The sequence below is a fragment of the Lygodium microphyllum genome, chromosome 23 (genome assembly GCF_053477565.2).
Source record: "Lygodium microphyllum isolate KBCC chromosome 23, Lygodium_microphyllum_v1.1.10, whole genome shotgun sequence".
In the NCBI taxonomy this organism is placed as follows: domain Eukaryota; kingdom Viridiplantae; phylum Streptophyta; class Polypodiopsida; order Schizaeales; family Lygodiaceae; genus Lygodium; species Lygodium microphyllum.
Window position 1 is genome coordinate 80,839,498 of NC_141157.1, and position 24,043 is coordinate 80,863,540.

Sequence of the window (24,043 nt, forward strand, 5' to 3'; positions counted from 1 at the left end):
GAAATTCAAAGGCACTACAGTCAGAAAGATGTTGTCAGCTCATTGTATGTAGAGCATACTACGTCCTCACCATCTTAGTACTGTCTCAATTTAAACACAGAAGTCAAACTAGGAGGAAAATGAGTATTAACCCAATCTTCAGGGCTAGAATAGGTATAAACCAATCTTTAAAGGTAAGCCCTGTCAATAACTCAATCCAAACCCAAAAGTCAAGCTAGGAGACAAAGGGTATATATGCCCAAACTTCAGACCTCATGTTCAAAGTTCAAACTCACTAACTTCAGTCTCTCCCTCCTATTCCCATTTATAAAGCCACTGAATCTCAAGTCAAGCTAGCAGAAGATTGGTAAGAAACCCGACCTGCACAGAAAACAAGAAGTGATTTTCTATCTGAACAAGGTATTGAACAGCACCTAAATGCTAAATTTCATAAAATGTGGAACAGGATGTGCACTATCTGTCTAAATGACTATTGAACAACACCTACATTCCAGAGAAGGCAAGAGAACATGAAAGCAATACAAAGTTTAAAGATATAACTATGGCAATCGTGTGTGATAACGAATCATTGCATAATTGTCCCCCTTTCCAGGAAAGTAAAATTCTATTCAGACCATCTGAGTAACAGACATTGGTAAGATAAAATACGCATGAAGTTGTGACATATCTATTCCAATGGCCAACATTCCTTTTTTGATTGAAGTCCATGATGTATAAAACAGGTATTTCTCTATATTCAACAATTGCAAACTGATCTAATATATGCAGGTTGAGCATGTTAACAGCACTAACATGCTACAGGCCATAAAAAATAATGTCTCAACAACACCAAACATGAGCACTGAACATCATAACCAACCATTAACATAAGCTTGTCCCTGATACGCTCAGGAAGCCAATGTGCATTCTTCACATTGAAGCGCATGTCGACTTTTGTGTTGACTGCAAGCATAAAAAACAAATCAGTCTAGACCATGACAAATAACAGCAAGATAATGTGGAGAACCATTTTCTCATCTTACATTTAAGGAGCAGATAATGCAAAGACATTGCATACCCTTGTTGACATTTTGTCCCCCAGGACCTCCACTTCTTGCAAAGCTGATTTTTACATGCTCTGCATGATTCAGATGTCTTACATTACATATAAAATTTCATGCTTCTCAGATATAACATCAGAAGGTAGATTCTAGATGCATTAGACAAGGATTTTGACAAGAAAATTCAACCTCATTGCTTAACCTTTGGCATTCAAAAGGCAAGAATCAGAGTGAGAGTCAACTGCATGCGTTATATAACATGAATTTATGCAGTGATTCATCAAAACAGTCTCCCAACTTGTTATAATCAAGACCAAATGAGAAAAAGAAAAAACTAGGACACAATCATTTACAGATGACCAGCTTGTAAATACTTAAACGGCATGCAAATTCCACTTTTTTTAAGGCTAGAAATGTGTTATGTTTATCTGGTAAGTATTGTCACAGCTCACTGTGCTGGTGACATTACATTCCTGACAAGCAATTAAAAACTGTTCATCTTGTTTCTTGCAAGAAATTCAGTGTGGCTTTCTAAGTATTAAGAAGCCCTCGTGCCTGCAGCATGCTAAATATCACCCAGTTCCTGTGATGGTAAAGTGTGAGAAATCTGTGGGAAAAGAATTTGATCTATTTAATATCTGTAAAATTACCATCTTTTTATGCAGGAAATTTCTGTAGTTTAAAGAACTTTGCTACAAATTACTTTCAGCATGCAACGAGATTCATTCCAGAAATTTATAGTTCACTTGTGACAGTGTATCTCTTTTCAAATGATTTATCCTTTGAAACATGTACGTGACCACCAAATGAACCGTTTTTTGAGAGGTCCTTTGGAAATGGATCCTTTTATTTTTGTAATGAGTAGCTATGTTATATCAAATCACATGCAGAATACAAAAGTCACAGCAAAGAGAGAGAAGAAATTGCCATATGCCAAGGAACCAAGTCCTTCCTAGGAAGAAGGACAGCATGCTGAATTAGATCTAACTGCCAATGTAGAAGACCCTTGAGCCTAGCAATATGTCCAATTTTATTTCTGAACCAAAACAATTGTCACCTTGATAAGATAATTTTCAAAAGGTAAAATTCCTGCAATAGGATTTATGTAATTTTGGGCGAATCAATCCAAATCTTTCACAATGAACAAATTGTGAAACACACTTATAACAGACATGTTCGCTTGATTATAAGATTTCCAAAAACAAATCATTTGCTCATAGATAGAACGTGGAATGAATAGGCACTTGTTAACGTGGCCACCGTTACACACTTTCTAGCTTCAGGATCATATAGCTTCTTCATTACGCAAAACCTTTCAGGGATTAAATAGGGGGTCAAACAGACTCCGATCGCACGAATTGAGACTTGCATTGACTTCCTCACATTGAACTCCATTTAGGAAAACTCTAGCTCATCGATCTACAACCATTCCATTTTTCATGAAAAATTGGTCTTTGGCAGCTTCCCCTAATATTTTTCGCTTCAAAAATTATCTTTAAAATCCACTCTCATTTGTGATCATGAGATAAGGAGACTCAACCAGTCGAATCCCATGAACAGATATGCACAGACAACAACCATAGAAAGCATCGAGCTGCCGCAAAAAATATACTCAACACAATAGAAGAACAACTCTCACCCTACTCCCTGACAAAACCAAGGCATGAAGATCCACAAGGGATAGGCGTAGTTACAATTCCGTTTTCGTCATACTTATTCGAGCCCTAGGCTCCAATTTTGGGCATACACTGAAGGGGTGAGTGCGCAATGGAGTGCGAGATCAAGGTGTTAGCTGAAGAGCTGAGCTGAGCTGAGAGTTAGAGGGAGTGAACGCAGAGATAGGTGTACCATTGTGATGGTACACAAAGAATAAAAGAATGTATTTATATGTTAGCGTACATTAAGGGTGTGTTCACACCTGTAAGACTATACACGAAGACGAAGGGACTTTACACCCAACAACCTCCCACTTAAAGGACCGAAGTGGTAACTTTAAGCTAACCAACTCCCACTAAACGAATGCAATGCTCATGCTAAGCCTTTGCAAGACACTTAGTGAGAACATCTACAGGGTTATCTTGGGTTTTGACCTTAGTCAGTGTGACAAGACCATCATCCAAGACCTGTTGAATAAAGTGATACCGAACATCTATGTGTTTGGTACGTGCATGAAACATGGTATTCTTAGCTAGACATACTGCACTCTGGCTATCACAACCAAGCACTGAAGTACGTGAAGAAAGACCAAAATCCTTGACCAGACGGCCAAGCCAAATAGCTTCCTTAGAAGCTTTAGTAGCTGAAATATATTCAGCTTCTGTAGTACTCAGTGCCACAATATTCTGCAATCTTGAACACCAAGAGATAGCCCCCACCAGCCAAAGTAAAAACATACCCACTGGTAGATTTCCTAGTATCAAGATCTCTTGCCATGTCTGAATCACAAAATCCCTGCAACTCTAGTGTACCCTTTCCATAGCATATACACTTTTCTTGTGTACCTTTCAAGTATCAGAAGATACATTTCATTACTTCCCAATGTGGCTTGCCAGGGTTAGACATAAATATGCTAACAACTCCCACTGCATAAGCAATGTCAGGGCAAGTTGCAACCATGGCATACATCAAAGATCCACAAGCTGATGCATAAGGTATACCCTTCATGGTACTAGCAGCTGCATCATCCTTAGGGCAATCAGATTTGCTAAGCTTTGTATGTGGCGGTAAAGGCACAACAAGAGGCTTAGCATCAACCATACTAAACCTATCAAGTACTTTGCTGATGTACTTATCCTGTGAGAGAAACAACAAATGCTGCCCTCTGTCTCTTTTAATGCGCATGCCCAAAATGTGTTCAGCTGGCCCCAAATCTTTCATGGAGAAGGCTGAACTCAACTGCCTTTTAAGAGCATTCAAAGTACTCTTATGCTGTCCTGCAATCATCATGTCATCCACATATAAAACCAGCATAATAAGGCTTCCATCATCAACCTTTTTAGTGTACAAGCAGTGATCTGCATGGCTACGTTTAAATCCATGGCTAAGCATTAAGGTATCAAATTTTTTGTACCATTGTCTAGGGGCTTGTTTCAGCCCATATAAGCTGCGTTTCAGCTTACAAACCAAATGCTCTTTTCCTGGAATAACAAATCCTTTTAGTTGCTTCATGTATGGCTCTTCATCCAAGTCACCATGAAGAAAAGCAATCTTCACATCCATCTGATCCAACCCTAAATCCAAGGATGCAGTGAGAGCAAACAAAACACGAAGCGTAGCCGTCTTCACAACTAGTGAAAAGACCTCTTGAAAGTCTATGCCTTCCTTCTGTGTATAGCCCTTAGCAACCAGCCATGCCTTGTACTTGGGCTTCCCATCAATACATTTCACTTTGTAAACCCATTTATTAGGGATAGATTTTCTATCCTTGGGCAAAGGTACAAGCTCCCATGTGTTATTTGCATATAGAGACTTCATCTTTTCCTGCATAGCAAGCTCCCACTTTCTCTTGTTTTCACATGACTGTGCCTCTTTAAATGTCAGAGGCTCACCCTCATCAATCAACAAAATGCAATGCAAAGATGGCTGAAACCTCTATGGCTACCTTCTGACACGTGTAGACCGTCTTACCCAATGATCTATATTATCAAGCACTGCGCCTACTGTTGAGCTAAAATATGCATTACTTGCTGATTAGCCTCTTAAACAGCCCCAAAACACACTAAAAATGCTCTTTTAGAGTAAAACCGTAAAACGGGGAGCGGTTCGAGAGAGTTCAGTGGAAACCCTAAAACGGGGAGTAGTTCGAGAGAGTTTAGTGGAAACCCTAATTTTTGGGGCGCCCTTCCACATCTATAAATAGACACACCAGCCCACACACCCTCTGTTGCTGTTGGTTTCCAGCCTGCAGCCCGCCTCCATCTGCTGTCCAGCCATCATCGACCACAGCCACATTATCTTCAGCCTAACCATTGCTGTAGGAAACAGCTCTCAACTGCTAGCGGCTGCTCCAGACTGCTGTTCAACCTGCTGTCCATAATCTCAAGGTCAGCCAGCCTGCATTTTCAGCATTGCAGGCCCTGACACTCTTAGACACTGTTTCAGCCTGCTGTATACAACAGGCTTTGCACATTTTCCAGCCTCCGATCGGTGGTACTCTACTGCGTTTACCAGTTTCCAGCCTCCAGACTGCTGCGTTTTGGTGAACAGCCTGCTGCCATTCACTATTCAGCACTCATACACTCCGACTAGTGGTCACAGACTTGGGATCCGTCTTCGGTGGACATCACACTCCGACATTGCTCTGCCCTTGAGCACACTATACACTCTTACATTCATTTATAGCATTCATTCACTTCAGAGTTGTGTTCTCTCTCTCCCTTCTTCTGTTTGTGTTTGAGTTTTGAGTTTTGCGTTTAGGGTTTGAGTTTTGCCCTCTGTGTCTGTGTCTGTCTCTTTGTGTTTCTGTCATGGTCGTACACTCTGTGTGTCCTCAGTGCAAACCCTAGCAATTTCCTTCACATGGTGTCAGAGCCGGTGCTCTTGTAAAGAGTATCCTGCGGATATTGTGGAGAGCTAGTCTTTGTGTGAGGCACACAATACGACTCGTAACCGAATCACAATGTCCCAGACACCTTCTTCTCCCGTTCCTATGATGTCTTATCAGGCTTCTCCATCATTGAAGGCCCTGAGACGGCATTATAGACTCGGTGAGGAGGACGACACTCCACCTTCACCAGATTTCACTAACATGACAGAGGAGGACTTTGAGGAGTACTATTGCAACAAGTATGGTGATGTTTACACCCCTCCTCCTAGTTTTGCTACCACATCCAGACCAGTTTGGTGAGGCTGGCCACCTCTCCGATCATGGAGGACATACGGCATTTGGAACGTCTAGTGATCCATCTTCATCATCTCAACCAGGTCCAATGTCAGGTTTGTACAATTCTTTTGTTTTGCATGAATCTAAACCCTCGCCTGTTTCTTCTTTTGAGGTACAGGATTCGGATGGCTTTGCGTATGTGAACTTCAATAGAGGGGGCTCACGAAGCAGACGAAATTCAGGTACATCTACAGCTTCTGTTTCATTTGAGCATATCACACACACTTCTCACTTTCCTCCCATCCCACCCTCTTATATATCACACCTCTCATCATCTTTCCAAAACCTTGGATTACACTCCACATCTGCATCACACCCCCTAGGGGTTGGATCTTCCATCTCCGCTCCTAGCCTCTTTTCCTTCTCCACCCCATTCTCTACCTCTTTGCACCATGGTACTTCCTTAGGGGGGATGCCACCCTTTAACACAGTGCCTCTCACCTTTCAGCACATGAGCACACCAATTACTCGTGGGACGACTATGATGGGCATCCCCCTTACTATCCCCAGCTTCACATCTCCGATGACCACTTATACGCAAGGGTTTCCATCCTCAGCTTATGGGGCATCTTCACACTCTCCCTGGGTTACATCTATATAGGGATTCCCATCTTCAGTTCACCGTGTTCCCGTCACACCTCCTTGGGTTCCTCATGTGGCTACCATGCCCATGCCTAGTCAACCCATCCCTACCTATGGATCCACCTTGCACACTACACGTATGCCTGGTGGGCGCTCTGGGCCCATTCCCAAGTGTACTCCACTCCCCCATCCTACCTACACTACACTTTTTAACACTATCCATCTCCGAGCACTACCACTCCTGTTGCAATGGCCAAGAATGCCTTCACGGATAAGACACGTTTTAATGGGTCAAATTTCACCACTTGGTCTAATTTCATGCAACAAGTGTTTAAGTCTCAGGGTCTTTGGGACCTCGTCATTGGTCTAGAGCCTATGCCAGACCCTCGACTAGCTCACCCTGATTACATCAGTCAATGGAGAGCCCGCCATGCCACAGCCAATGTTGAGCTGACGCAAGCATTGCTTCCTGAGTTTCACTCTCAGTTGCGGCACTTCTCGCTTGCGTCAAAGCGTTGGAGTTACCTTCTCGACCACTATGCGGCTCATGATCGTACTCGGCACATCAATCTCGACTTTGAGCTTCAAGAGTTCTCTATTAAGGAAGGGGATGATCTAAAAATCAAGCTGGCTGAATATAGGCAGTTACTTGCCGAGTTTGCCACTACTGGCTCTCCAAAGTCAGATGACGATCAAGTCACCTTCTTCTTGAATAAGTTCCCCGACAAGTACTTCAATTTCATTCAACACATCATCTGTCAACCTAGATTGCCAACCTTCTACGGGTTTGAGTGCAAGTTCTTGCGTTACACGAGGCTGTATGATCAAGTCCACAAAAAATCCTCATCACAATCTTATTCAGAGCAGAGGGGGTTGATTGCCTCTTCTTCGTGAGGGACAACCACTAGTGGCAAGAACTCGCTAGATGCGAAGGCAAGCTAATCTCCCGAGCGCTCTGCTCCTGCTATGGTTTCCTCAGCCCCCCGTCCTCAGCCCGCCAAGAAAATGTATTCGGATCGTCTAAAGGGTCCACCTGCAAAGCTGGCTTTTGATACCAGAGGCAACGTCATTACCCTGTGGGACCGTCGTTATCCACGTTCCAACCCCAAGCAAGCAGATATGCCGTCTACTTCCACTCAAAAGCTAAAAGCTTTTTATATTTTTGTAAATTGGACTATTATTGAGCATGAAGATGAAATATACATAAAATACATGCTTTGTGAAGCGCTCACACAAGGCATGGGGGGAGATTGCACCCAATTGGTCTCTTGCTCTTGTCGTTCACGCTTTTTACCTTGTAACTTGTGCAAAAAGTAGAGTTCATTATTCTTGGGGACCTTCCGGCATTCACTATGCGATCACTTCAACACCCATTGTTGTTGCTATTGGACATGTGGCTCAAGTACAGCCTCAACGGCCCATCTCTTTCACCACCCCTGAGGGATTGGCTGATTGGTTTGCAGGTTCCGATCCCATTGCACTTCATGCATCCATCTCACCTTCCTCTCCACCTCGTCAGGCGTTCCCTTGGCAGAGCCCTGCTACTAGACATACGCAATGGTGGCCATCTTCCTCGACTCGCATGCCGCTAGGTCCTTTTGGATACCCTAGATCAGTCTAGCATTCATTTTTCGCACTCTTAGAGTTGGGCCCATAGGACTCATTATCCTTAGTTTTTCCATTTTTTTGTCTTCCGCTGCATTTCCTCACACACATCCACATTCATTGCATTTATTTTAAGTTAGATTTTCTTTCTGTTCTGTTTTGCTTTGGAGCATCTCACCACTAACCTCTGTGTTTGCAGATTCTCATCTCTTTTGCAAGGTTTTGTCTTTCAGTGTAGGGCTAGCTTGCAGATTGCTTTGGTCCTCCCTGGGCTAGAGACGTGGGGATGCGTACCATTCCTTTCATTGTTTCATCATCCTAGGAGTGCTTGCTCTTCTTCAAACATGGCGGTTTCTCCTCCCAAGGCAGATCATTCAGCATCTCTCTTGATGCTATCATGGCAGTGACTTCTACCTTGCTCTTCTAGCAGGGTGCTTCATCCACTTCATCTTCTTTCATTCCTTATGGTTCTCGGCACCATATGAAGACCGACATCAAGCTCCTCTTCCTTCTTTGGCATCTACATCCAGGTTGAGAGGGGGTTCCTAACCTTCTTGGTATTCTACAAGCTTCAACACTTTGTCTTCGACATCAGCTTTTCCCTCCTATTTTACCTTACCCTTTGCATTGCATGATTACATTAACCTTGTACTAGGGTGCTTGGGCAAGTGAATAATTTCCCCACAAGGGACATTGTCCAAGTGGCACCTGCTGCATGAGCATTCTTCAGCATGTAGTATACTTTGCATCTCATTATGCAAAGCACCACTTGCATGGATCCTAAGATATTTCCACCAGCGGCTTTTGTTACCACACCACCATCCTTATTCATCACATGGATACCTCATCACTTATTTTTCCTCGTCATCGACACCCTGAGTGGATGGGTTAGCTTGTATTGTTTTGTGATGTGTTGGGTGTACCCTCCCTACTCCCGTCTTCTAGGTCACTTTTACTCAATCGGTCACATCCCATCAAATTTACTTCACTTATTCCAGCCAAAAAAAAAAAAATACATGTAGTTCCATCCGCCTTTGTAGGGCTTGGTAGGCCACTAGGCAGCCAATGTGCACCCTTTGTCCAATGCCCTGTCCTCTCTGGGGTGACTACTTGGATTCCCTTGGTAAAATAACCATCGCCTCTGTAGTCTTGGTAGGCCACTGGGCAGCCGACGTGCACCCTTTGTCCGATGCCTTGGCTACTTTGGGGTGGGACACCTTGGGGTACATAAACATCACAATGCCTGGCCTAACCTTTCAGCTTAGTTTTGGGCCTGAGAGGGAGTGTTAAGCTAAAATATGCATTACTTGCTGATTAGCCTCTTAAACAGTCCCAAAACACACTAAAAAAGCTCTTTTAGAGTAAAACCCTAAAACAGAGAGCGGTTCGAGAGAGTTCAGTGGAAACCCTAAAACGGGGAGCAGTTCGAGAGAGTTTAGTGAAAACCCTAATTTTTGGGACGCCCTTCCACATCTATAAATAGACAAGCCATCCCCATTCAGCCATTATCCTTGTTTGCAGGCTACACCAGCCCACACACCCTCTGTTGTTGTTGGCGCCCAAAATCCAGCCTACAACCTAACTCCATCTGCTTTCCAGCCATCGTCAACTACAGCCACATTATCTTCAGCCTGTCCATTGCTGTAGGCGACAGCTCTCAACTGTTGGCGACTACTCCAGACTACTATTCAATCTGCTGTCCATCATCTCCAGGGTCAGCCAGCCTGCGTTTTCAGCATTGCAGGCCCTGACACTCTTAGACACTGTTTCAGCCTGCAGTTTACAGCAAACTGTGCACAGTTTCCAGCCTCCGATCGGTAGTACATTGCTGCGTTTACCAGTTTCCAACCTCTAGACTGCTGTGTTTTGGTGACCAGCCTGCTGCCATTCACTATTCAGCACTCCTACACTCTAACTAGTGGTCACAAACTTGGGATCCGTCTTCGGTGGACATCACACTCCAACATTGCTCTACCCTTGAACACACTGTACACTCTTACATTCATTTGCAGCATTCATTCACTTCAGAGTTGTGTTCTCTCTCTCCCTTCTTCTATTTGTGTTTGAGATTTTGTGCTTGAGTTTTGAGTTTTGCCCTCCGTGTCTGTGTCTGTGTCTGTGTCTGTCTCTTTCTGTTTCTATCGTGGTCGTACACTCTGTGTGTCCTCAATGCAAACCCTAGCGGTTTCCTTCACACCTACATCCTGAGGAATGTGCACACCATCACCAAGTGGCTGATTTTCAGCATTTTCTTGCTGCTGTAATCTGTTTTCAGCATGTTCTTCTTGCTGTCCTATTTCATCATGTGCATCTATTTGCTGTCCATGGTCTTTTGGATGTAGCACAATAGGTTGCTCCTCATTTGAACTAATGGCCGCTGAATGGCTGGCTGTTCATGCTAAAATTTAACCTTCTTTTTGTCAAGATCACCATGTGTAGCATTTTTCAGCAACTTTGCCTCATTAAATACTATGTCTTGACTGTGTACTATCTTCCTACCCTAAGGAAGCCAAACTCTATAACCCATCTCTCCCTCATCTCCATATCCCATGAAGATGCCCTTGATGGATTTCATGTCTAGTTTGGTCCTCTGTTTTACAGGTACATGCACAAAGGCATCAAAACCAAAGACACGCAAAATACCCCTCATCCCTTATAGTGGTCATGAAGCTTAAGTGTATGTATGAGAGGAAAGGTCTAGCAAATTAGAGCCGTAAGAACTTGTGGCTCAACCATAACAGGAGGAGTAACAAACTGTGGAGGTCTAGAAGACTCTCCCACCTCATGAACAACAGGGATCTCCTATGATGCAGACGCTTCCTCTCTGGTGTCTTCCTTTCTATCAGCCATAATGCACAATTCTGTGTCTACACCCAAACAAACCCTGGCTCACTCATTAGGGAAAAAGTGATTCGATCCCGGCAATGGAACCATGAAACCGGCCTGTTCACTGGAAAGAGCAGTAGTGTACAACCAAAATATATAAATGCTTTCACCTAATTAACAGTCGCCCACTTTACCTGAACTTAAAGACACAGAATCAAGAAGAAATACAGGAAGCTAGAATGCTCCTGTTGCAACACAGACACCCTGTTGGCCCCTAAGTTAGGCGCCCCTTGCGGTATTTCTTTATTTTTAAAAAGAGAGAGAGTACAAAGGGCTGTCTTTCACCTATTCTCGATGAAATTTGGCAGCATAACAGTACAATTACTCACCCAAAACAAACCAACCAGGAGGGGAAACTCTGCCCAAGTCTGAATCTTCTGGTTGGAGTGCAGAATTGACCATTTCAGCCTGCTGTAACCACTGGTTCAGACCTGTTCTGAAACCTGTTTACAACTCATATTGTTCCCTGTACTGTTCAGCATCATCTGGGCCAAGTGCCCCTTGATTCTGACATCAATTGGGCTCTGAAATAACCTCTGAACAGTCCAGAATCAGAACTGATTCAGTGTTGTTTCAGACACTTGCTTGGTGAGGTTACCACCCTCACCTGTTCCTGCTTGTGGGCAGCAAACAACTGCTCCTGTTCCTGGAGAAAAGAGGCTCTTGCCTCATGCAAAAACAGCATATTCCACACAGCTGTACCTGAATCAGAAGAAAGGCCCTTGATTCTGCAGCATAACCATACTGTCAGGGAGAGAGAGAGAGAGAGAGAGAGTGGGGAGCAAGCCCAGCCCTCTGTGCATCATAGACAAGGTAGGCCAGCTCTCAAGAGCTCTCCATCTGCAGCTGTTCATCACAAATGAGACCCTTTCAGCCCAAAAACTGCACGCCAGCCCTCTTTAAAGAGGTAAGTGCACACATTTGTGCCAAGTGGCAACACTGTAAGATATTTTCCGTTCTAGCCTTCCGGTCTAAAATTCTCCATGCTCGATGCAGAATTTAACCTCGGCACAAACCAGAGGATTGATCCTCATGCAAAAACGAAGATAATGACACGAACAGATTCTGAGGTCCAAAAATAGTAACTCCCTAAATTTTAGGAGTTGCTTCCATTGTATCCCACTAGTCTTTTGACCATCTTTGCAGACTATAGCTACATCCAAATTTGTAATGTAGCTCAATTGAAAGTGAATTTCCACCGATGACCCCACATGGACTAATATCTTGAAGATTTGTCCATCTTCACTTTGAACTAGTCTCTTCCAGGCTAGTTCTTCAACACACTTGTCCATATACACTTTCACAAGTCTCTTCCAGGCTTGTAAATCTACAGTGCCATCAGTCTCTTCCAGACTTGTACTGGACCTTAACTGTCCAGTCTTGACTCACTAGACATTCCTATCCGTTTCACATACTGGCCATGCAACTCAAGCGTTTAGATTTCAAAAGGGATCCTTCCAAAAATTAAAACCAAATAAAGTATGTAATAAAGAAATCAACAAAAAGATAATAGTTGTCACAGTCTTGTGACACTCACTCAAGCTGTTGAGAGGTGCATGCGACACGCAGAGTCTCGTGTAACAATCTTATGGACTGCTGAGGAGCCGGCAAGAGGCAGGGCGAGCAGGAATCGTTGGCGGGTTGCTGGCGGGCAACAGTCGACTGCACGGGCAGTAGCGGGCTGCAACTAGTCAGGGTCCAGCGTGGACCAAGGCAGCTGCAACTGACGGGCAATAATGGGTAGCAGTCAACACGCGACGCCAGCGGGCAAGGAGTCCTGACTGGGCGCAATGCGTGACGGAGCCATCGATCGACCGCGCGACGGGGAGGCATGACATGTCAACGGACTCATCATTCAAACCTTTTTTTTCAAAAAAAAAAATCTTTTTTCTCAAACTCCTTCCCCTAACCGGGGTTCATGCATGCAAGCACAAAACATCAACTTTGTGCAATTTTGGCCCAAAAAGGTGGGGCTTTCAAGACTGAGCACTGTTCGTGGAAAATTGAGGGATCTACATCGAAATTGCAGACATTGTGAGCATTTAAATTGGGGGTTTCGCCAAAATTGTTGAAATTTTGCTCATCTGAGTGAAATTTCTCAACATTTAGCCCAAAAATTTAAGGCTTTTCCCAGATTTGGGACAATTGATGTAAGACAAGCAAAATTGTCTCAGAAATTGCAGGAATTTGTGACATTTTGTCCTCGACATTTGGGGCTTTTCATGTACATGTACAAATTGGGCTGAAATTAACCCAATTTCTCGACATTGAGGCACATTGGACCCCGTGCAATTTGGGGCTTTTACAATTTGGGCAAAATTTGTGCAGCATTTGGTCATTCTATCTACATGTCAGTTGAATTCCACGCAATTTGGACATCAACACTTGGTGAAATTTGAGGGTTTTGCTGAAATTGCTACATTTTGGCAAAATTGGACAGCCCTATGCATGACAGAGGAAATGCATATGTGTGTTTTGATGCTTTTGAGCACAAAATTTTGGGGCTTTTCACTGTTCATGTCAAATTTTATGCCCGTGGGTACAGGTATAACAAAAATTGCAGCTGAAATTTTGGGATTTCTCATGTAATGTGATGCACATGCTCTTTGGAACAGCTGTAATCAGTTGGATAATGCTGTAGCACTTGGTTTGGTGCTTCTGAAATCTGAATTACAGATCTGAAATCTGTACTCCTACGTGGTAATTTATTGCTGATTGGTACATGTTTGTACTTTGGTCACTTAGGTGACAATTTGGGCCTGCATTCACTGGTTTTTTGGTCACTTTTGAGCTGAAAACTATGGCTGGCAACAATGACAGTAGTAATTTGATGCATATAAAGAAGCTTGAAGGAGCACATAATTTTGCAGTGTGGCAAAAACAATGCTACAATATCCTGTTACAAAAGAAGCAGGCAAAGACGATCAAAACTAAAGGGGCAAAGCCAGTGGACATGGATCAGGACAACTGGGATGAGTTGAATGAGCTTGCACGCTCAACCATAGAGCTATCGATTTCTCATGCCTTGCTCTTCAACATTGAAGGTTTGGATTCTGCATATGCTATATGGACTAGACTGGACGAACAGTATGCACAGACGAGCACTGCAAGCAAAGTGTATTGGCTGACCAAGCTTATCGATTTGCGTATGAAAGAAGGTACAGCAATGTCTACTCACTTGAGTGAGTTTAACTCCATTTTCAGCCAGCTGGTTGCCTTGAAGTTCATGATTGATGAGGAATTTAAGGCTACTTTCTTGCTTTGCACTCTACCAGAGAGTTGGGATACATTCAAGACTGCCATGAGCAATTCTAATGTGATCCTTTTGTATGTTGATGTAGAGAATGCTCTACTGATGGAAGAGATGAATCGGCAGAACAATGCATCCAACAAGTCTTCCAGTGCTTTGCATACTAGGGGCAGATCACAGCAAAAGGGTAAATATGATGGCAAGGGACGCGGTAAATCATGTGGCAAAGATGTTGAATGCCATCATTGTGGCAAGAAGGGTCACTTTAAACGTGACTGCTACAAATGGAAGAACGAGAAAGGAAATGGCAAGAAGACAGATGATTGCAAGAAAGAGAAGAAGGACAGTCAGCCTAAGAAGAGCAGTGTACAAATTGAAGAGGTGAATGTAGTCACTCATGACAGTGACACTGGGAGTGATGCACTCTTTGTCTCTTCACATTTTGGTGCACATGCTCTACTTGCAGATACAGATGATGACATGCATCTTGGGGAAAACTATGCATGTGAGATTGCAAGTATTGGCAGTGTGCAGTTACAGTTTCAGCATGGCTCTGTCTTTACAATTCAGCATGTACGGCATGTACCTCAGCTCAAGAAAAGCTTCATCAGCACAAGGCAACTAGATGATGATGGTTTTCATACCACCTTTGGTGATGGAAAATGGAAGATCTATAAGGGATCTAGGGTTATTGTCAGAGGTTGCAAGAGTGATATGTTGTATCCACTTCATGTATCTAGTGTGCGTGACCATGTGGTTGCCGTGACTGAGCAGCCAAGTATTTCTTTGTGGCATGGCTGGTTGGGACACATGAGTCAAACAGGAATGAAAGTCCTTGCTCGTTTGGGTTACTTGCCTTGTCTTCGTTATGCTGATTTTGAGCACTGTGATCATTGTATTTATGGCAAACATGCACAGACTTCTCACAAAAAGTCTCTTTCTTTGAAATCTTCTCCTCTAGAGTTAGTACATTCCGATGTATGTCAAATGCCAGGATTATCTTTAGGGGGAAAGAAATATTTTGTCACCTTTGTCGATGATGCTACACAGAAAGTATGGGTTTACCCTATTCGTAGCAAGGATGAAGTGCTTGACAAGTTTAAAAAATTCTTGGCATTGGCTAAAAATCAAACAAATAAGTCTTCGCTCTGACAATGGTGGGGAATATGTGTCCAAAGCCTTTCAGGCATTTTGTGACAACAAAGGAATAAAGAGAGAGCTTACTGCCCCTCATAATCCACCCCAAAATGGAGTTGCAGAGCATATGAATCGGACCATACAGGATAAAGTCCGTACGATGATGTCTCATACTGCATTACCCCATGGTTTTTGGGCAAAGGCCGTTATGACAGCCATTCACTTGATTAATCGGTCACCAAACAGGTCTTTGGGAGGGGGAGTTACCCAAGAAGCGTAGTCGGGCAAGCCACCTTCATATGCTCATATGAAAGCGTTTGGCTGCGAGGCTTTTGTGCACATTCGTAAAGAAAAACGCAGCAAACTTGAGCCAAAGTCCTGTAAATGCATTTTCCTAGGATATGGTGACGAGGGTGAAATGGGGTATAAATTGTGGGATCCCGAGAAAAGGAAAATAGTACGCAGCAATGACGTTATCTTCCGGGAAGATCGCATGCACAAACAACCCGAAAAGACTGAGGAGGTCCGTAGGGTTGTATTCCAAAAAGAAATACCTTTTGGACAGTAAAATGTGCCCGCTGTATAGCAGCAAATACCTGCTGTAAATGAACCTGTAAATGCAAGAAATGATGCTGAAAATGATCAGCCAGATATTGCCCATGAAAATGAGCCATTACATGTGCAGGAATAGCCAGGACAGCAAGCTGTTAATGCTGATTTACGGGCTGAAATGCCAAGACAGCATGCTGAAAATGGAAATTTGCAAGAACAGCCAGCAAACAATGACCATTGGGTTAGAAGATCGTCTAGGGCTACTAGACAACCTGACAGATTTGTTCCTGGTGCAATTAATGTGGCTGAGTATGTCATGTTGACAGACTGTGGTGAACCGTCTTGCTTCAAGGAAGCAATGGACAGACAGGACAGCAAGAAATGGTATAAAGCCATGCTGTCAGAAATGAAATCTCTTGACAAAAATGGCACTTGGGACTTGGTACAGTTGCCTAAAGGGCAGAAAACCCTTCCATGCAAATGGGTTTACAAAATGAAGGTCACTTCTGATTCCTCACCAAAGTACAAAGCAAGATTGGTTGCAAAGGGGTACAAGCAGGAGCATGGAATTGATTTTGATGAAATACATTGAGAACCATTTTGGGCTTGGTTGCAGTTGAGGATATGGAGCTCATACAGATGGATGTAAAGACTGCGTTTAATTTTTAAACCCCACACACACCGTGCAATGAGAGGGCAGTATATGCTGCGGGGGAAGGCTTTTACTTTGACATGAAGGATCTGGGTGATGCAAATCACATTCTTGGCATGCGAATACTCAGAGATAGATATAAAGGTTTACTCTATCTATCTCAGCAGGAGTATATCTCCAAAGTTTTGCAGAGTTTCAATATAGAGGGGGGAAAAACAATTGCGGTTTCATTGCCTCCATATGTGAAACTCAGTGCAGAGGACAGCCCTACATCTGATGATGAGAAGGCTGAAATGGCCAAGATACCATATGCTTTAGCTGTTGGCAGTTTGATGTATGCTATGGTTGCTACACGTCTTGACATTGCTTTTGCAGTGGGAGTGGTTAGCAGATACATGGCAACCCCTGGCAAGAAGCATTGGGATGCAGTGAAATGTATTATGAGATACCTCAAAGGCACAAAGGAGTTGTGCATCTGCTTTGGAAAGCAGAAAGCATCTATTGTTGACTTTACGGATGCAGACTATGCTGGTCATGCAGATTGCAAGAAGTCCACTTCTGGGTATGTGTTTACTTTCACAGGAGGAGCGGTCTCTTGGATCTTCAGGCTACAAAAGTGTGTCGCATTGTCTACTACAGAGGCAGAGTATGTAGCTGCCATTGAGGCACGCAAGGAGACTTTATGGCTTTCACGTTTGGTGGGAGAGCTTGGTATCATAGAGTTACTTGTTCTCCATTGTGATAGTCAAAGTGCTATCATGCTAGTACGGAATCCTATCTTTCATGCAAAGACAAAGCACATACAGGTGAAATATCACTTTATTAGAGATGTACTTGACAGCAAGAGCATTGAGCTTGTCAAAGTGCATACAGATGATAATTCTGCAAACCTTCTCACGAAGGGTCTTCCAGTAGAGCGGTTTGCTCATTGCCGATACATAATGGGAGTTGGATAGATATATTTATTTCAGCTTTGTACTTACTTAGACTTAGTTGATTCTTTTCTCCTCTTAAGGCACATTGCCTTTAGGTGGGAGGTTGTTTGGAATAAAGAGCCATCATGCCTTTTATATGTGCACGGGTGTGAACACACCCTTAGCACATTGTACTTTCATGCATATATCTATCTAAAACCTAAAGTCGTACACTCGTCATTGTACCGAAAAACGTGTTTACTCTCTACTCTGCTTACTCGCACTCTCTCTGTGTCTCTCTCAGAGCGTAAGGTCTGTCTAGCTCTATCTCCAAGCCTCTTCGACTCCTACACTCTTAGAAGTCAATCCCTTCCTTCTGTGCATACCCTTTGGCAACTAGTCTTGCCTTGTACTTGGGTTTCCCATCAATTGTCTTTACTTTGCAAACCCATTTGTTTGAAAGAGGCTTTCTTCCTGTGGGCAACGATACAAGATCCCAAGTATCATTAGGATACAGAGATTTAATCTCTTCCTGCATAGCTAGCTCTCACTTACTACTAAATTTGCATGATTTAGGCTCTTTATATGTAAGAGGCTCACCCTCATCTGTAAGCATCACATAGTGCAAAGAGGGTCATACCTATGTGGCTGCCTTCTTAAGCGTGTAGACCTGTGTACCCAATGATCTACATTCTCAAGAATCGGGTCTACATCTAGAGGCATGTTATTTTCGGCATTTATTGGCTGCTGTAAGCCATTTTCAACATGCTGTTCATACTGTACAGCACCTTCATTTTCATTTCCAGCACCTGCATTTTCATAATCAGCAAGTCTATCTTGCTGACCATGACCTCCTTGCGCTTCTATTTGCTGTCCATCATCATCTGGCTCAAAAATAACCGGCAAATCATCAATTTTAGTCTATGGTACAGCATCATGAGGCTCATCATTTGAAATAATAGATGGCTGTAAATTCTGAAATTTGACCTTTTAATTGTCTTCATCAGCGGCTAAAGTACTTTTCAGCAACTTTGCCTCATTAATTTAACTAAGGTCAACATGCACAATGTCTACAATTTTTGACACAAATGTCACTCTCAAGCATAAACAGTATCAAATCTGGAAAAAGCCCCAAATTCCCAGAAGAATTTGCACAAATTTGTGTTATGTGCTTACATGCACGAACACCCAAAAGAACAGGAAATAAGAAAGATCAAAAATTTTTTGATTTATTTTAAAAAAAAAAGGGGCCGGGGGGGTTTTACCTGTCCGTCCAGCCTCGTCAGTCCGTCGCGTGACGTGAGACGGTCGCTCGCTGGACCCTACCCCATGACGCCCGTTAGTCTTCCGCTCGGCTGTCGTCACAAGCAGTCCGCCACGCGCAGCCTCCCTACTGGTCATCAGCCAATCGACTGGTCGTCAGCTCGTCAATTGCCTCCGTCTCTCGTCTGCCGCCTGTCTACTCGCCTACTTCTCATCTTCTGGTTACGCTCCTGCATGTTGACTGCAAGAGTCACCTTAGTCTGCCTGGTCGCCCGCTTCTCGTCTGTTTGGTCGCCTACTGGTCACGCTCTCGCATGAACCATTGTGGCTCTGATACCAGTTGTTGAGTGCGCAGCTAGAGAAAGCATGGCGATTTGCAGCAAAAGTGTGCAAGTGAGTGAGAGTGACAAAGAGAGAAAGAGTACGATCTGATTTGGGTATATACCAATAATGTGTTGGTACACAAAGAATAAAATGTATTTATACTTAGGGCTCGTAAGGGTGCATTCACATGTACAACATAATAATACACGTGTACAATACACGGAGGTGAATAAAGGACCTTTACATCCCAACAAAACATTGAGAAAATAAAACTCAAAAGAAGAGTGAAGAATGATGAACATTGAATCATCTTGATACAATGGAGCAAAGCTCAAAGGTGACCGCACTGTCTTGGCTGATTAGGCAATTGCACCTGTTGGGACTCTGCACTGTGAAGGAAGTGAAATGCAATCCTCTAGGCAATAGGATATCAAGGTAAATACTGAATGGAGAAGGATAGTTATAGAGGGAGTAGAACGCAGTCCTTGGATGCCATCGAAGAGGAGAGAATATCAACAGCAACCACTGCATCCCATAATCAATAGGACAGCAGGGCGGTCTACCTCTAGCTGAAATGCAGCAACAGAGGTTCCAACAGCAGCAAAACACAGCATACTAGGGGGGCAAGCTGCCTGTCGGAGATGGTACAAATGCCAAAGAGATGCCAAACTGCAAAATGCAAATCCTGGAGGGTGAAGATGACAGCTGCTGCAATCCTAACAATGCCCATCAACCAAACGATGTAGAGCAGCTAGGTGGCATCATCGAACCTGTAAACAAGCCTGCTATGTATGGAACATGGTGCCAGACAGTAGACAGCTGCATAGAATCGTCCACGAACTGAGATGTCCTGCAAGTAGGAGTGTAGACAGCAATAGAGAGGCTGAGAAATTGAGTGGAGTGATAGAATGGAGTGAATGTGTGTAAGGGAACCACTAGCCTACTTATAGGCACAAACAGTCCAAAGTGGCACCTGAGAATGTGGACACCTAACCTCTTTTGGGGCTATGAGTGCAAAACCAAAAATATATTAATTAAAAGAATCCAAGCATTCGGCCTATAAGGTGACTTGTGTGAAGGACAATACACATGATGAGCTGATCGCACCCAAAGCTCAACCAACAAAGAGAAGCCACAAACTCCATGACCCCATGCTGGAAGGAATACAAAGGCCTATCCAGCAAGTCATGGCTGAAACATCGAAGGCTCCAAACTAGGAGGAACCTATAGATCTTGGGTATCAATGGGCGAGATAGTATGAAGATCTCAGCCACCCCAAGAAGATAAAGTGTGTGAAGAACCACACAATGAGGAGGGACCCCTCTGAAGCTAGGGGAATGGGATCCCCCTCTGAAGTCGAAGAAAGATGAGCCCCCTCTGAATCCCCTCTCAAAGAGATAGGGAATCTAAAAACTCATGGATCACAACCTCTGAAGTGTTTAATGACAAAGGGCCCTCAAGGGTACCAAAGAAGGTAACTAGAGTCTAGGGCTCCAATGGAACAAAAGCTACACAACACCCAAAGGTGGTCTCTCAAACCTAAGCAGAAGAGGAAGTGATAGGAGGAGTATGTTAGTAGTCATGATTGTGATGCCTTGTCACCTCTTGCCTGTGAGCCTTGATCTAAGTCAGACAAGAACTTTAGGAGCTCCGACATGTCTATAACTTGTTTTGACGAAGGAGGTAGTTCATTCTAGAGTAGCCATTTTATTGCCTTTCAATGCATTTTCTCCACCAATCAAGATTTTGTGTGCATTTCTCGAGCAATTTCTACATACATCATCTGCCTCATCTGCAGGACATTATCCACATTGGTCGAGATTTTTCCAAGCCTGTCTAGCATCTTTTGTAGCATTAAATGCTGGTCGGCTATATTTTAGACCTAGATATCAAGTTGGACAGATTTAGAAGTGTTTGGCTATTTATAGCCACCTCCCACTCACTTGGCAAATCATCTCCCATTCTTCCCTTGCATGTTTGCAGGTGCACACTCCAACTCTGTCATCTTCCTCCGTCTCCAATGCTGCCGTCATCATCAGCCTGATCTGTGCCCTCACTAACACTATGGGCTATGTGTAGGGACTGACCAATCCTCCTCTTGTATTCAGCATTTATTCCTTGTTCAATGCAGATTTCTTTCTTCTTTTCTTGCAGCCTCTCTCTATTCCTTTGTCTCTATGTTCATCTTTTCTCTCCGTTGTACACATGGTATCATCGCCTAAGAGAGACACAAACCTGATTTCTCATGGAGAAGACCACCCCAAACTACCATGCGGCCTTGCCACATCAGCGTTTTGCTGCAAACACAGCTTTCTACTTGGAGGCATCAGCTTCTCTTGTGCAAGGTCCCCGTTTTGTTACCAACTCCCTCTTTGGTTGGAGGCAATAGGCTTCCTCAATCAGGCAACAATCTTTTGCAGCAAATGTACGTGTTTCTTGGTCAAGCAACAGCTCTTCTCCGCACACGCACCATTTTTTAGTGTAAGGACAATAATTTCCCCCCCGTGCGGACCCTCTACATCAATTTTCTTGTGATCTTGTAGCCATTTCCTCTTGTTTTAGGGCTTATTACAGCCAAAACGCAAATTTCTTGTGGGTGTCTTATAGGATATCAAAGATGTCTTACAACCAGTTTCACAACTTTGATGATACAAATGAGGAGCATTCTCATCACTCCTTCAAATGGCAGCAAGATTAACGCAAAGACTATTACACGGAACATGAAGAAAGGAGGTCACCTAGCCCGTTTGTACAAGAACCATTTTCTCCCTATTCTCTCCATGTTTCATAGAAGGCCCGTTCTACTAGCCTCCATATGCCATCTATGGCACCCTCTATACAAGTGCCCGTGTCAGGATATGCTAGGGTTTGCACTAAGGAAACCCAACATGTACAACCATGACTAAAACACAAAGACTCAAATAGAGACAAGCAAAACTCAAACCAAAAACTCAGAAACAGAGACAAACATAGAGAGTAGAAACTCTGAAGTAAACGAATGCTTTAAATGAATGTAAGAGTGTACAAACTGCCCAAGGGCAGAGCAATGGAGTGTCGAAGAGTGACATCCACCAAGGATGGACCCCAAGTGCTATGACCACCAATCAAAGCGTGGAAGGTGAGGAAACACCAAGCGTTGATCGCCAGAGTGTGAGGAGACTGAGGGGACTATAGAGGATGATGCCTGATGAGGGTGGCGACACTAAAGAGCTGCAAACCCAACAGTGGAGGAGTCGCCTTGAGGAGGAAGATCACAACCAATTGTCGCCTACAAATGGAAGGGCCAAATGCAAGCTCTTGAAGGTCTTCTAGAGGAGTGGAGGTGCACTGCCAACTATTGCCTAGCTCATAAAGATCAAATGCAAGCAAAAGGGGACAGTCTCATGGCTAGCGATGGCTAACGATGCCAAACACAATAGGAGGAAAGGCCCCAAATAGTGGCTGGCAGCTATGGAAGAAGATACTAAGCATTGGAGAAGCAAAGGAAGGAGTGGCAACAATCGTGAAGGTAGGACCACTGTGTGGATGAAGGCTGATGGCTGAAATCTACACACAAGGGTCATAACCTGCACAAAGAGAACGAGGCTGAATGGTGGGCAGCCTATCTATTTATAGATGTTGAAGAGTGCCCCAAAAAATTAAGGTTTTTAGGGACCACTGAAACTCTCTCGAACCACGCACTGATTTTGCATTCTTTGTTAATTAAGCGTGTTTTGGGATTTTTTAAGGATGCTACTCAACTGTAAAGCATGTTTTAGCTCAACACCCCATCTTAGGCCTAAAACTGAGCTGAAAAGGAAAGGCTAGTAATGTTTATCCCAAGGCGTCCCACCCCAAAGCAACTAGGGCATTGGACAAAGGGTGCATATTGGCTACCCAATGAGACTACAGAGGCAATTATTATCTTACCAAGGGAGTCCAAGTAATCACCCCAAAGAGGACAGGGCATCAAACAAAGAGTGCTCGTCGACAACCCAATGGCCTACCAAGCCCTACAAAGGTGGATGGAACCACATTGAACTATTGTTTTTGAGGTTTTTTTTCTTTTGGAAAGTTAACTTTATGGGTTGCGGGCAATTATATAACAGTGATCTAGAAGATAGGAGTAGAGATGGTACACTCAACACATCACAAAACAGTACAAGCTTATCCATCCAATCGAGGACGTTGATGACAGGGAAAAGGTGATGAAGTATCATGTAAAAAAGGAGGGTGGTGTAATCTGCCAATGAAAACAGCTTAGGATCCGTCCAATGGTACTCTACACAATGGGATGCATAGTATGCTACATGCTGAAGAATGCTCATGCAATAGGTGCCACTTGGGCAATGTCCCTTGTGGAAAATTTACTCACTTGCCCAAGCATCCTAGTACAAAGATGATGAAATCATGTGATGCATAGGGGAAGGTATGACAGGGAGGGCCCAAGCATGACCGGGGAGGGAGAAAGCCAATGTCAAAGACAAGTGCCGAAACATATAGAATACCAAGAAGGATAGAAACCCCCTCGCAACCTAGATGTCGATGCCGAAGAAGGAAGAGGAGTGTTGAGGATATCGGTCTTTGTGTAGTGCCGAGAACCATGTGGATGAAGATGATGAATCATGAAGCATCCCCGTTAAAAAAGCAAGGATAGAAGACATTGCCATGATAGCATCAAGAGAGATGTTGCATGATCCGCTACAAGAGGGGAAACCTCCATGCTGGTAGAAAAACAAAACTCCAAGGAGATGGCACCATGAAAGAAACGACACGCAATTCCTATCTCCAGCTCAAGAAAGACTAGTGCAAACCTACATATTAGCCCTACACTAAAATACAAAACCTTGCAAAAAGAGAACAAATCTGCAAGCACACACGTGAGTAGTGAGATGCTCCAAAAAATGAAACTAAAAATAAAGGAAAGCTAAGCTAAGTGCAATACAATGAATATGTAAATATGCAATGCAAGTCTAA

The 24,043-nt window shown here is 43.6% G+C and overlaps 1 protein-coding gene across 2 annotated transcripts in view; it reads right to left on the bottom strand.

Moving 5' to 3' along the window:
- The window catches only part of LOC148016389 (Class I peptide chain release factor), an 88,861-nt gene that overhangs the window by 47,509 nt on the left and 17,309 nt on the right, over nucleotides 1-24,043 (bottom strand). For both annotated transcript variants that reach the window (XM_087663698.1, XM_087663697.1), the window contains exons 2-3: nucleotides 1,058-1,117; nucleotides 860-942 (exon numbers count right to left, since the gene is read on the bottom strand). In XM_087663698.1, the coding sequence (XP_087519824.1) occupies nucleotides 860-942; nucleotides 1,058-1,117 (143 nt within the window). The remainder of the gene's footprint in view (nucleotides 1-859; nucleotides 943-1,057; nucleotides 1,118-24,043) is intronic.